At 37.6% G+C, this 15415-nt stretch overlaps 1 protein-coding gene across 2 annotated transcripts in view; it reads left to right on the top strand.

Annotated features, from left to right (window-relative positions):
• MET (MET proto-oncogene, receptor tyrosine kinase) overlaps positions 1 to 15415 on the top strand; it is a 91074-nt gene that overhangs the window by 30057 nt on the left and 45602 nt on the right. For both annotated transcript variants that reach the window (XM_090137308.1, XM_031615462.2), the window contains exon 3: positions 4894 to 5085. In XM_090137308.1, coding sequence (XP_089993434.1) covers positions 4894 to 5085 — 192 coding nt within the window. The remainder of the gene's footprint in view (positions 1 to 4893; positions 5086 to 15415) is intronic.

Here is a 15415-nt window from a genome sequence, read left to right as displayed (position 1 = left end):
AACTTCTGTTTCTCATATTCCTGTATTCTGAATGGCTTCACTGTACTGCACGGAAATTTGTTCACAAGAGATTCTTTTCTGTTCAGTTACTTATGAAAAATAAATGTCCATAATTTTTCCTTGTATGATCATTGATTATGCTCATAATCAAAGAATTGAGACAGTTGTGTTAAGTGAGAAAAACAAATTAGAATTGCTAGTAGTGAAATTTAGTCAATTTCACAAATTTTTGTTCTTGCAAATAGCAGAGGAAAAAATACTCCTGCATGGGATCAGCATAGAAAGCAACATATATACATCTAATTTTCTTCCTTGTGCTTTAATCCATCTGACCAACTACCTGGAAAAGGAGAGGGGAGATTGTCCCTTTGCCAAGGGAACTGACAGAAAAAGGCACAGAGTGAACAGGGTTGTCCTGGTTATTTTTCTCCTACCTCGTTTTGTCAAGGAGTTATAAGAACAAGGATCTTGATAGTCTTCCCTGAGTTCAAAATTGAAGAGACAGGTATCTGACAGTTGGGAAGATTTATGAGGTTTATGAAATCCAAGAAGTAATTCCTTTCAAAGATAACACATTAGACAGGCCAGGTTCATAATGTACCTCACATTTTTTTAATTTGGGGGATGGAAAAGAGATGGTACAAGTTCCAAACCTAGTCTTCTAGTAGACCTCTAGCATGATGCTGATCAAGTCACTCGTCCTTTTCAGACAATATCTTGGCTTCAGCAATGTTAATGGAGCCAGAATTTTACTTCTTGTCTTTCATGTGGAAGGATAGAGTGATCAAATGCGTTTCTCACCTGGAGAGAGATACTATACGCTACCCAGAAAATGTGGATGCATTGCAAAACAGCAAAACTTTGTTGGCTAGAAAACGTGAGAAAATTGAGAGAGGAAAATCTGAAGAGGTTCTTTTGTCTTCTTCTCAGTTACTGTTGCTGTTCACCTTGTTATGCATGTAAGTTCTTCACAATTATGTATTTGTATATAAGAGAATACACTCCTGAAAACTGCAGTTTGCTCATCTTGATTCGCTGACCTTCACAGCAGAAGAGATAAGAAACTATTCTGGTGATTTCCTAAATGTCTTCATATGCTGTACTTTAAACTGGCTTGGGAATCAATTTGCTATGTAGAATCATCCATTCATTTTCTTTACAGCAGTTATTCATTGAATACGGATTTTGCCATTTGTGTATATCAGGCTCCAGCTCATCTGGCAGTAGCTCCTTTCTCCATGGTCCATGTTAGACCATAGAAATGCTCAACAGAGAAATTCTGTAGGCACTTCTGAGTGCCCATTTCTCTTCCCAGAGACTCTCATGACCTATAGCATGAAACTAAAGCTGATATTAGTAATTTGATTCTTGAGAGCCAATAAGTGAAAAGTCATATAAACTAACCACTAGGAAACAAGACTCCCACCTATTTCCAAAGTACTTGAATTCTCCATCATAAATGTAGTATTTTACACTAGTAAATCTCGTTACTTTCAGTCCATTTCTCCAATTTGTCAAATTAAATTTAAATTTTAATGATGTCCTCCAAATTGCTTGCAAGACATTATGAGATGTTCTGCAGTGATTAAGTCATTAATTTCTAGTTTATTCAAGCCATTAAGCATCAGATCAAGACATAATAACACTGTCTAATTGAGAACTGCACTTAAATAAGAAGAGAGGTTTTGGCCAGCTCTAGAAAGACCAGCCTGAAGAAATGCTTACTGAACTGTTTCTCCAAATAACACTACTGCAAATGTCAGAAAAGCTCACCAAAAAATTCCTGGTTAAACCTTCTGAGACTTTTTGTCACTGAGTCTATCTTTTTAGACTAGATACAAGGCACTGACACTGACTTTCTTTAATAGTTTTAAGATTTTCTTCATGTTTTGCACTTTGTTTCACAAGTGCAGCTGTGTCCGAAATATTATTTTTAATTCTGATAATGCTGTAAATCATCAGTTAACTGCCAAGCAGCAACTGATTTTGATAGCACAGCTCAAAGATTTCTGGAGACTTCTTCAATGTGTTTGTCTTCCCTGCACTGAGACCAAGATAAATCCTGAAACATCAAAACTTCTCCTGTGAACAAGTAAGATAGTGTACGTTATGTCCTGCCCTTCTGGATGTGGAAAAAGACAGAACTTGCCTGCACCTTGTTGCATTCCAGAGGCTCACCTGGAGTAGCTTCACAAAGCCCTCGCTATGAATCGTGCAATTGGCACTTCTCAAAACACAGGAGAGGCAGTATAGCCCAACCCAAGCACTTACCCGTGCTCTAATCGTCCATTCCAATATTTGTGTGATTTGTCACTGGAACTTGGCATAACATCCCGAGTGCATCATCTGACATCAGTTATTTTTCCACATTGACAGCCAAGAGGATACTTATGTGTACACTGAGAAAAAAAGAGGGGGAGAGAGAGATTCAATTTTCAAAGAGTTAATTTAAAGCAGCTTCTTTGCTGAAGTTTTCTGTGTTATCAATTTTTCTATAATTTTCATCTCTCTATTTCTACTCAAGGATCAAAGCATTTATATTTTCTGAACAGCTAATCTTACATTGTTGTTGGTCCATGGAGCGCTGGGTTTTGTAAGAGAGCCATATGTGGAACAGTCTGAAGGTTCTTGGGCAGATACCCAAAATTACAACATCTCTGAGGAAGGCTGAAATGACTTTGCGGCTGAACTGACTTCAGGGAGGCTAGGAAAGGTGTCAAGGCAAGTAGGATAATCTAGCCACTTGTTAAAATGAGCTTGAACAGAGTTTCACAAGGAGCATCACGATGTTCCAATCATGTTGAGATGAGCAAAAAGGAGAAAGTGCGTTCTTAACAGAAACATTGTCCTCAAGTTGTTTTTTGCTCATGGAAGGAAAGGAATTAAAGCAAAGAGCAGAGGTCCCAAGGTGGGGGAGGGTAAACTCAGAAACCTGCATTATTTCAAAAAGCATGAAAAGTGCACATCTTTCTGCACTTGAACTACTCATACTCATTGTATGAGTAATTTTTGCACAGATGTTTCAGAAATATTTTTCAACTGGATAGGATATGAGTGCAAAAGAACAAAGCCTTTAGCTTGTTTGGTGGCCAAAACAAAGAAAAGTTAAATTTGTCTATTGTTGATGATTTAACCATGTCAAATACTGGGTTAAAAATATGTATTCACTGAATGTTCAGCGTGCTTAAATGCAAAGTATTAGCTGACTTCCTAACGCTGATAGTTAATATCAAAACATATAGAGAAAACACTCTAGCATGTGGATAATCAAACTGAAGTGATTGCTGTATCAAATCTAATCTGGATGCCCTCTTTCTGTATCATTAGATTGTGTGTAGAGATTTCAGTTGCGCTTGTTTGGTCTTATGCAGGGTTTTACATAAATGATAGAGAGATGGCAGGACACCTGCAGGAAAGCTGACTCTATTGCTGAAAGCAACCTCCAGGAATCACAGGAAACTTCATTTGCCACTGCTATTGCTGGACACAGTTCAGAAATACAACAATTTCACAGCAAAGGACTGAATCATTACATCAAACTGTTTGCTAGTAGCATTTTTAATGCATTGCTTTTTTTTTTCCCCAGAATTCATCAGTGTTTAACCCACAAGAAATTCTGGGTTAATGGTGTTCTTTTTCATAATACTTTGATTATGAACAGTAGAAGGAAAATCATCCAAGAAAATTCAAAAATAAAATTTTACTCCTACTTGTTTTTAAAGTATAAGATCCAAATCTATTTAGTTTAGTGGAAAGACTGTGCCTTCAAAAGGCTTAATTCAAGCTTTTAAAAGGATTTTAAAAACGTGTTTGTAACTACAAATCAATACAAAATCAGGAAAAACCTAGCTCTGAATTGATTTTGACAGAGGGAATCATCATAAGATCCTTTATAATCTTCCTACATGTTTATTCATAAAGTATGCTACAGTGGGAAGACACTAGATGACTTCCAAATTTAAACTGGTTAGAGATCCTTTAGGGGGTTCCCAGTTATTATTTGTACAAATTCACCAAAACAGATGATATAGTATCAATAGTAATGGAATTTTCAGTTAATAGATTACTATTGAATTATCAGAACAGCAGGTTATTCTTCTCTAGAGATTCCTTAAAGTGTACTTCTCAAGAATTTTTCAAATGAAAGTTAAAAGCATGTATTCTCTGTTGCCAAACCAAAAAAGAAAATCCCACAAATACAGCAACTATTACAGTTCACTCAAGACATACAGAGATTGGACAAAATAATGCATAAGCAATAGATGATCAATATAACAGCTTAAGTAATTATAAAAATCTGGCTTCAACCTTAGTTTCATTAAAATACACAATCAAAAACACATTTTTCCTGCTTTATCTCCTTGTTCTTTCTCCATCTTTTTCTTTTCTGCCTTGTTACTGAAACAAATGTGGGGAAATATAGAACAGAAAAAGAAAAATGTTGGAAAATCTTATTTTAATGCAGAAAAAAAGTGGGGAAAAAAAGCAAAGTTTTTTAGAGAATCATATTCTAGGAAACAGTGTTTTAGAAACAAGTGTTACTGGTCAAGCTCTGCAATCAAAGAGTTCTGAGAGCCTTGTTGAAAAAGCATTATGGAATTCACTAAGAGAAAGGATACTTTGATACGTGTCCTTATACACACATCATCTGGTTAAATAAAGACCCTATGGTCTTCTTCCTAACAGACAGAAGAAAAAGTTAAAAGAAACATTCCCATAATGTTAAGAAATCATTGCCTTCCTCAAGGAACACCATAACTGATGAAGCAATTAAGTTTGAAACGTTTTAAAATACTTTTGGTCAAATGCATTTGTGCTAAATGACTTCACTCTGACAAAGATCTATTCTTACTCATAAAGACAAGTACTCATCTGTGCTTCATTTTCTAACAGGCTTTTTCAAGAAATGCTTCATACTGCAGAGCACAAGATGATGAATACCGCCTAGAAGTTACGACTCCTTTGCAGAGGGTTGACTTGTTCATGGGCCAGTTCAACAACATCCTGTTAACTTCGATATCTGTCTTCACCAAAGGGAACCTTACCATTGCCAATCTGGGAACTTCAGAGGGACGCTTCATGCAGGTAAATATTACCTTCGCACTAAAAAAACGCTGTGGAGTTTTGCAGAACAGGGAAAAGTGAGGACCAGTATTATCCAGTTTAACAGGGTGTTAGAAAATTCAAATTGTGGAGCAAAATAGAGCCTCTGGAACATAAACAAAGCATCTAATGGTGCATTCAGCATTTTAAATGTTCACGTGGGATTTGTGGTTTGGAGGAATGGTTCTGGATCGAATTCCAGCACAGTCTCCAATTAGTCCATCTGGTTGAGTTCAGAGATCTGTTTTGGGCCATACAAGCTAGATTTCTTTCAAAGGAAAATAAACTGCACTTTCTGTCCTACATACATACCAAATATGCTTCAACCCCAACTGGGGGTAAAAAGGTCTAAAAGAACGACTGGTTCTTCAAACTGTTTCAGACATGTGCTTCATATGGTCATTTGATCTAGAAGATGAGATTAAACCTAACTTAAAGTAAAATGCTCAGACAGCTTATTGTGCAGAAACAGCATTAGTTGTTTCTAGATACTGATCCACTTTTATGGCACCAAATTACTTGCTATTGTACCCATATGAGATTATGACTCACAGTTGAAGAATTGAGATTAACTTCTTCCCCTACACGCTTAGAAGTATCTCTGATTGCATCTGAGATTTTACAAGACATTTTCTTCACACTGTTCTTTTGGACAGAATTTCTTCCTGCCCTAAAAGATGTTTTCCATAATAAGTGGTAAATTATGCTCCTGAAGTCTGTCTCCCTCCACTGAGTGCATAACTGATCTAGGTAGGCAGACTAGTCTGCATGCCTTCTTTGTAGGTGAATAATGAAGTAAGTCTAACCCGTAGGGCCAAAAGTCTTTTTGAAGTTTGTCAGTCACACATAAGAGGAAAAAATACTTTGAAAGCTATGAGGACTGCCTCTATCTACCCATCTCACTTCAAGCATTGTTAGCCTGCAATGACCACCTTGGAGAACATGTCTTCTAGAGCTGCCAGAGGGTCCAGCCTGGGTGTGTATGTCTGGATCCCTCTTGTATCCAAGTGCCTGCATCCTTTTCACTTGGACAGTGTTATCTGTCCTGAACTGTTGGCAGTCTGAATATACTTATTCCATGGGCTGATGAGTCATCAAAAATAGGAGTGTTATCCATCAATTGTTAAATTACACTGAATAAGAAGGCCATCATGAGCTGCTGTGCCCTTCCAGCTTTCTCATTCTGACAGTCTTCCATCAGAAAGCACTTGGGCACTGCATCTTCTTATAACAATCTTTGTAGGGTGTAAGTCATCAGATAGTCTAAATAACATGCTTTCTCTTTCTTCTCTCCCTTCCCCTCATTCTCTGTCCTTATAAGGACACCCAGTAATACACCCAGTAGGCAGGTGTGCATGCTGTCTCCAGTATTTATTAACCCACAATTTGCACCTATTTTGGTCAAAGGAAAGCCAATACCCCAACTACTGCCTTCTGGATGCAGAACCTATCCCTTACTGCAAAGTCTGTTGTGCTCCTGCAAAGCAGGAGGTCAAAGTAATTTTCCACGAAGGATAGGTGGAAAACAGGAGAAAATCAGAGCAAATTACATTTCTCCTTTCCCTCTAACAGATACGAATTTAACAAAATGTTCAGTGACAACCCTGCCAGTTTTGCCTGAACTTCCTTTGACAGCCTCGTTATCTGTAAGCTGCAGGAAGTCTTAAGGCAGGAAAGGCAAATGCTAAGAGCTACATGCTAAGCACAGGAGCAACCTACGCTCTGCTCTTAAACATAGATACTGCTTCACACAGCGAACATGAGCAATTTGTTTAACCTTTCCAAAGCCATTTCCCTATCTAAAAAATACAGTTGGTAACAATCACTATCTTACTCACTGCATTTGTTTTTGGCTGTCACAAAGCTTTTAGGGAGCTTTGGTGGAAAGCACAAGCCAGCATTATTTTTATCTGCAAGATTCCTTAAATTATTCATTCAAGTTCTGAACCACACATTTCATTCAGACGTTCACCCAATTCGTGGAACAGTTAACATATTTCCAGGATACATTTCCCATTCCATGTTCAGCTACCGATCAAAAGAAAGGCTATTGTGTAAACTGCATATTGCCATTAGAGAAATATTCTCATCATTGAACTGGATTGGCTTGAGTTACAGAGGAAAGTTATCATTGGTGTTATGCTGTAATAAGAAGGAGCTCTTCCTATGAGAGTTTGGCGTGATCACCAGGATAATAAGCATACTAACTAGCTTTAATGACACCATCTCCAAATAAAATCCTTAGTGTTTTTTAATTCTTTTAAATGCTCTTGAAAGGAATAGTAGGTCACTAGGATGCAGAAGATGTGTCTTTTTGCAGAATATAACGTTCACTTCCATTAAGTCTTTCATTTTTTTAACACTTATAGTTATCTAGGAAGTGCTAGGAAGTACATGTTCATCAGCAAATGCCCAACAAAAGCAGATTTCCAGTGTTTCTATGGAAATATAGCTATTAAATGCAATTAGATGGAAATCATTAAATACTGAGATATTAAATTAACACTACTGAAGTAAAATGGATTTAAAAAGTCAGGATAATCTAACAGTAATTTAATTCATCAAAACAATATCCCCAGTCACTTCCCCATACTTTTTAGCAAAGAAATTTAACTGTTCATTTTTTTGTTTGAACGTTCACAAAACTTCTGTAATGTGTTGCAAGGAATCCTCTGTTGTTTCCCTTATTGCACACATACCTTTTGCACAGTGCATCATTTGCACTGACATTTTTAGGTCTTCCTATTTTCTCATACAATCTACTTGTAACTTGCAGCTAATCAGAGTTGACCACACCTGGTCAGAGCGAGATTCGCTTTCAGAGAAAATGAGTTGCATGGTTCTGTCTATCAGGGAACCTGTTTTATAACAGGTTGTATTGTATTAATATCTATATAACATGTTTACATAGAAATTATCTAAAAGAAAAAGAAAAAATATATATTCAAATATGGATTTCTTCTAATGAATGCAGTTCATCTTGTATTTAGATCCTCTTTGAAGTACTAAATTTCAGGTCTATGTTTAGACAATTTAGATTGTGGCATAATTTCAGCACTAGGAGTTATCCATGAAATGAATAGTTGCACAGTACCTCTGTCTCTGGCAACTGCATCCATAGGTGCAGAAGCAAACTACTGATACTCAACTCAAGAAAAAATTCTTTCATATTCACCTGCTTACACTTGATCAGTAGTCAACCATTTGATCCTCCTTTTTCTTTCTTTGATTTTTCTTTCTCTTTCTAACTTCTTTTGCACTTCTACCCATTACTTTTTGCCTTTCTACCAATGCCTTATCTCTGAGCCTGTTTTCATTTCCTTTTTTTTTTTTCTCTGTTTACCATATACTTGCATCTCTGCAAAAGTCAGGAGAAGGTTTAATAAATAGTTTCTGAGAACAGTTTTTCCTTCTGTAGATGATGGCTAGCTGATTCTAGATTTCTGTTGTATTTAGAGCCAGATCACGTTGAATCTTTACAAGCAATTCCACTGAAGGTTATGGCTGTGCTAATGATCCAGCATTTTTCAGAGAATAGCCTGTATTTTGCTACTTTACAAAAAGCATCAGAGGAACCAAAAATAATGAGATTGCAAAAGCAGCTATGCTTTACTCAATCAGCAAATAGTCACCTGTTATTTTCTGCTTGTGCTTTTATTTAGATTAAAAAGAATTATGCTCTTTAACATCTCTGGAAAGCACTAATACACTAATATTGGAAGGAAATGCAGCTTCCTTTACTAAATGTATATTTTTTTCAGCCAAAATCTAAAACTAATCTAGATGGTCCAAACTCAAAGATTCATGAGCTCTTTTAAGGAAGATAATTGGGGCCGGAAGGTGAATTGCAAAGCTCTCCCGGAGCATAATTGCATCCCACTGACATACTGAGCATGTTTTGGCTGCATCAGAAAAGTTAAAGTTTTATTTGGCCATGAATAGATTGGAGTTTGTAGTTTACTAAATATTGTAGAGTCTCTGTTACAACACAGAGCAGTAATAATTTTTCTAAGACAGCTGACACGCATGAGACGGACAAGAAAAATGGTTTTACTTCCTTCCTAAGCTGGAGCCTGACAACAAGCTTTTTTTCTCCCTCCTTTTTTTTCTGTTGAGAAGTTGCAGCTGTTTCGACCTTTCTTATTGTGCTTGTTTTCAGAGTGTGACTGGGAACAGAGGCTGAAAGTACAGCTGTTGGGTGCAAAGTGAATCAGGTATTTCACAGTGGTTATTTGATTAGAAAACAGCACACAGTCTCACTACCGTAGCTGTGGAATCAGATTTACAGCTGATGTAAACCAGTCTTACTCCCCTTGAGTTAGAGAAATTACACTGAGGATACTTTCATAACTGGAAAAGACTCGTTTATTACCAGTCAGCATTTCAGGGAAATTATAGTTTGTCACAAATAAATAAGGAAATAAAATCTATGCTTATAGTTTTGGTCAGCTCCAAGGTGAAGCTTTTTTTTTTTTATCCTGAAATGTTATATTACTTTAGAGAGTGAGTTTTGAGTAATGAAGGAAAGAGCAAAGTTCTTCGGGAAGGGGAAGTCTCTCTGATAGCTCTGGGAGAGTGGGATATGGGAAAGTTTTAAAAGATCCTGAAAAGTTCACATTCAGTTTGGCCTTAACAATGAACAAGAGGCTAATACCTCTGATGAATGCAGAAGCTGGTTTTCAGCATAACACTGTTTGGAAGCAGAGCACTGCATACACTCCAGACACCTGAAGCTGACATCACTGAGGTCGAACTCAAACAAATGTACTGTTTGTTGGTTCCCTGCTTCAGGAAAAAGGATGGAAAAGTCTTCACACAGCTTTACAACTACTATGACTAACAACTCTCTTTAAAAGCAATTTTGATAGTAGTGTCAGACCACTTAGGGACCTCCTAGCTCTAGGAGTTAAACTCGGTGCAGAGTGGGGTAGCACTGGGCTATGCACCGGTGTCCTTTCATCTCTATGGGACAGTGGGGTGTCAATCCTGTTATTCCTGGAGGTAATAGCATCTTCCCCTGGGTTTACACGCACCCTGAGATGCAGTCAGTCCCTCATTGGCTGCAATCCTTTGCAGTCTGGCTGGTTATGAGCCAGGGCTAGCTGAGAAGCCAAGAGTTGGCAAGGCATGGTCACACACTGTCACGTCTGAGCAGCTTCAGGACTGAATATAACTTGGGGCATGAGAAGCAAAACTTGCTAGCATAGATAGTCCTTGTTTGCATGGAGAACATCTGCTCACCCTTCTCAGGGCCTCTCTGCACTTGTTTGACTCAAGACAATAACAAATAGGAAGCTTTTTTTTCTAGAGACCTATTACATCTCAGTATTTTTAGCCAGATTTTTCAGCTAAGAAAGGAAGTATGGGGTTTGAATGAAGATTTCAGGACATACAGGGGAGATGTATGAGGAAAGTAAAAGGACAGACCAATATTTCTCCCAGTAGTCTCCTATGTCTGGTACTCAGTGGCCCAGAGATTTCCTGAGCTGGAAATTGCACCCGTGGCTGGTGTTTAATTGTCCTTAATAGTCTTTTAATAGTCCATAAAGGAATTCTTTTCCATTAATTCTGCTTATTGGTTTTTGAATTTATATGTTGCTTTGCCCTCCACAGTATCCTGTGACAATGACATTATGCTTTGAATGATGAAGAGATTCCTTTGGGATTTCCTTCATCTGCTGCCTTATCTTTTCATTTGGTGCACCCCATTCTGTCTGATGAAGAACAGGGACTCAGTTCAAGCAGATCAATGGTTTGGGAAATTTTCATGTGCAGAGCAGAAGTCTCTTGGCTTTCATATCCGAGTGCAGAACACTTGACAGTCACATTCATTTCCCGGGAATACTTATGATTAGAAACAAAGACCACCACCAAACTATAACACACACATCTCATTTCCCTGAAAAGAGAAAAATCAGTATGTGTCATAGCTGCTTTCATAGATTACATGCCAAGCAACACAATGCATGTTACAGAAATGAGTACAGAAAAATTAATTACATCTGCTTTTTATTTGGAACTGCACTCAGCGCTTGGAAAATAGCATCCCAGAATTCAGCAAGAGAACCAGGCATTCAGCATTGCTCTCCTCTTGTAAACAGCAAAATGGCAAAGCCTCACTGCTTCAGGAACTGAGGCTCAAAGCCACAGTGCCTATTAGCAAAATGGTTGGATACAGAACAAGGGATTACAGAGCTTTGCATCTTTCAGCACAGTTATTCAACTCATCTATACCACGGCACAATGGAAGCCGTTTTCACCTTTGAGCTGGTCAAACTTCTTTTGACCTAATTCCCTTCCTCCTAGATAAATATTATTATAATAAAACCCACTAGTGCAAATGGCAAGCCTTGTTGGAAGCAAGTACAAGGAGGTCACAGATAAATGAGCATGAACTTTAAATCGGGCAAAGCCAGGAGGAAGAAAGAGAGATGGGATACAGGCAGCCATTGCAAAAGCTGTCCTACTCAGTGCCCACTCCTGTTCTGCCTTTGTGAACCAGAAATTCACCTGGCTTTTCAATACTAGCAGTCTGGAGTGTTCAAGCTAAATGCAAAATATGTGTGCATGCATTTATAAGAATATGAATTGTTGCAAACCTTCCCATTTTGTCATTTTTTCAACCAGCATAAATCTGTGGCAAAATCTATGTCGGTGATGCTTTCATCCCTATACTTCTATTTAACAGCTTTCTGTTGTAAAGAGAGTATCTTGATGATCCCAGAAAAAATACAAAATAGTGCATGATGCAAAATCTGTACAGTCAAATTAACATCAACTCCTGCTGACAAATATTTTCAGTATTCTGTTTGAATAGAGAATCTTGCACCCTTCAGAGATGATCCATTATACTCTCCATGGATTAAGATGATATACAGCGTTTAGAGAGCTACATATGTGCCCTTCAGAAGGTTTTGCCACATATCCTGAGGCATTTGAGGCATTATAGTGAAGTTAACCCTGAGCCTATTTCTGCTGGGTAATGGCCTCCACCTGCCAGACATCTAGGGAAAAAATAACAATATGATACTTAGATGTGATTCCTTTAAGAAGGTTTCTCATTTTTGCAGAAGATATTTCACCATACACACAGTAACATTTGTAATTCAATCCTGCTGACCAGCACAACTGAGCATCAGAATTATTATTTTTCAAAGCCATTGCACACAGTTTTTCAATTCAAATTATTAAAGTCTTCATTTGCCAAATTATCCATAAATTAACCTAGAGTCTTCTGACTTAACATTAATGCTCACGGTAATAAAATAATGTTTAAATGAATTACTTTGATGTTCATGGACATAAGTGATCACCGGCTTCCAGTATAAAGTATATATTAAATAATATATTAGTTAATTAATTAATTAACCATTGGCCCTTATCATTGTGGAACTACTTAGAGCTACATGCAAAGATTAACTTTTTTGTGTTTCTCTTAAAGAGAGAGGCATAGGTATTGTTTTTGCTTTAAGAAGGATGTCTAGGGTTGTGTGCTGCTTGGGATGATTTTTAGTATCAGAACAGACAGATGGGTTCAAACTATGGGTCCATGTAGGCCAGTGCTCTATCTCCAGCCATGGTGACAAAGGAACACCTAGGGGGCAGGGCATCATGTGTAACACCTTCTGCTTCAAGCTTCCATCTATGTTTGGTTCTAAAGTTCTGAGTATTTTCTGAGCTGAAAAATTGGGTTTTGTCTGTTTAGCTCTTTCATGTACAAGTAGAATTTCCTCTTAAGTGCACACTCTTATTTTTGCCTTTTGATGGAATTCAGTTCCTCGATTGGAAGAGATTAAATGGTCAATCCCTATCCACTATCTCCTTGCCACTCAGGATCCTGTATGTCTTTTTCATATCCCAAACACTAAGTGAGTGCTTCCATATTTAATCTGCTCAGTGACTGCTTATTTCAGCCTTTTGATTACCTTTGTTACTTTTCTCTGAACCTTTTCCCATTTTAAAGTATTCTTTTTGTTATGAGATAACCAGAACTGCACAGAGAGTTCAAGGATTGGACCAATTGTGAATTCATATGAAATAAAGATCTTGCCTGATTTATTCTCTAATCTTTTTCTAATAATGTCTAAGTTTTGGGGTTTTTTGACTTCTATTGAGCAGAGAGATGATATTTTCCAGGAACTATCTATCATGTATCACTTTAAATTTATCTTCTTTGTTCTGTTTCACCTGCCATTTTATTGCCTTGACACGCTGTCTTGTAAAATCCTCCTGCCATCCTTCATAGTCTGTCCTCATCCTTATCACCTTGAAGGCTTTTGGATCCTCAGCAAACTTTGTTGGTGGACTGTTTACGCACTTCTCAAACTCATTTATGCATACATTAAACAGCACAGACTCTTGCACAACACCCCTGGTGACTTCTGACTATTGCAGGAACTGACCATTTATATCTAGCATCTGTTTGTTCTCTTCTTGTCAATTATTTATCTGCACAAGTCTTCCTTCTCTCTTAACTGCTTGAGTGCAGGTATATAGGTGTATTTCATTTCTTGTATGCTATGAAGAAATGCTTGGTATCTCATTAAAATGTTAGAAAATAAAAATGAAAAAAGGATGGATGGATGGATGGATGGATGGATGGAAGGAAGGAAGGAAGGAAGGAAGGAAGGAACCAAATGGACAGCACTTGGGCAATCAGCTTTAAAGACTTTGCAAAGAGAAATCCTTGTGTAGTACTGAACAGTTTTCATTGTAGAAGTATCCCTTAAGTGGTAGTGCAGCCACATTAAAACAAGGCCAAATAGTACATATACCAGCCCAGTCCCAAGGAATAAAAATCAGATGTATCTGAGAATAACACTGGAGTCCTAAGTAGCTTCTTCATCCTATTGAAACTGTCTTAAAATTGCCTCTCTCTTCAGGATTATGTTGGATAAGAGTAAGATAGAATTTCAAGGACTGGGTTGATGCGTGCAAAAGTGGCACAGTTATATAGAACAGAAAGAGCTTTTCTGCATCATGAGTCTGTTACTGCAAAACTATAGGCTGGCAAACAGGAAAACAGCAAACTTCTATTCCACAGTCCCAAATGAATTAGGAAGTGTAATTTGAGCTCCTTGTGTGTCGTGAGGTCAAAGTCTACTCACTTGGGCTCTGTGCAGGTGATTTGATTATCAGCCCCAGCACAACAAATATTTGATGTTTAATGTACCAAATAATTTTCCAAGATTGTAGAGATAAGGGATCTAAATTTACATGTATCGTTATGAAGTTGCAGCACAGATGTCTTTAAAGGGTTAACACTGTGGCTCAATCAGAAAGAATGCTTGGCAATAAGAGGAAGCCTGGATTAATGATAGAAAAGAATTCTTAGCATTTTATAGCAGTGGGTATTCGAGATGAGACATGGCTAATGATCAACTAAAAAGGTATTTGCAGCTGTGGTGCTACCTCTCCCCATAATGCCAACATTAATCAAGCTTTTCCATGCAGCTTTGCAGTCTGTTCTATTTTTCATTGTCCTGAATATAAAAACAGAGCTTATGCCCTAATATACTGAGTCAGAGACCATACTTCTGTGTCACTGAAAATGATCAGACCGTATCGATTTCTAAAAGCTGTACTTTCTGTACTGTGAAACAAAACTATAGCAAATTCTTCAACAATGCCAGTTTCATTTTAAGGGCAAAAAAAGCTTATTGTAACTGCAAACTGTAAGTACCTCTGGGATGTGAAGCTTTTATCACCACGAATTAACTGCTCATATATTTTATTTAAGTTTTGAATTACAACAAAACGTCAGCTGTAATTACAGCACATCTAAGTCGAGTTTTGGAGTCAGCCATCTTGTTGAAAGACTTTGGCAATGGGAAATGCCAGTGAAATCGTGTAAGTCAATGTCCTGGCTGTTCTGATGCTGCCTTGAGAGTCAGGAGAAAAGCATCATTATAGGAAAAATGAAACGTTTGACATACATTTTCAGAATAGCTTCGATATTGTTAAATAATGAACTCCATTGAATCTCAGCTTCTCAACAAATGCTGATTATCTAAATTCCTTAAGTAAACTGCACGTGATGCAGATTTTGAAATATGAACATGATCTTCCCTTATGTAAACAATCCTCTGCCTTTGTTGTCTGTTGCTATCACACTGGGTGCACATCCTTCTGGACTGCAGACCCAAGCCTATAAAGTCTTGCTATCAAATATCCATCCCAATCTGCAGATGCTTTATGCCTGTGCTTAACAACCATGACTCATCCCATTAAAGTCAACAAAGTTACAGTAGTAAGTCAAGCGTGTGTTTGTAGGAATAGGCCCAAATTCTCAGAAGTATGTAGGTAACTTAAG

Source organism: Phasianus colchicus, chromosome 1 (assembly GCF_987193195.1).
Source record: "Phasianus colchicus chromosome 1, bPhaCol1.hap1.1, whole genome shotgun sequence".
Taxonomy (NCBI): Eukaryota; Metazoa; Chordata; class Aves; order Galliformes; family Phasianidae; genus Phasianus; species Phasianus colchicus.
This window is presented reverse-complemented; position numbering and strand designations above follow the sequence as displayed.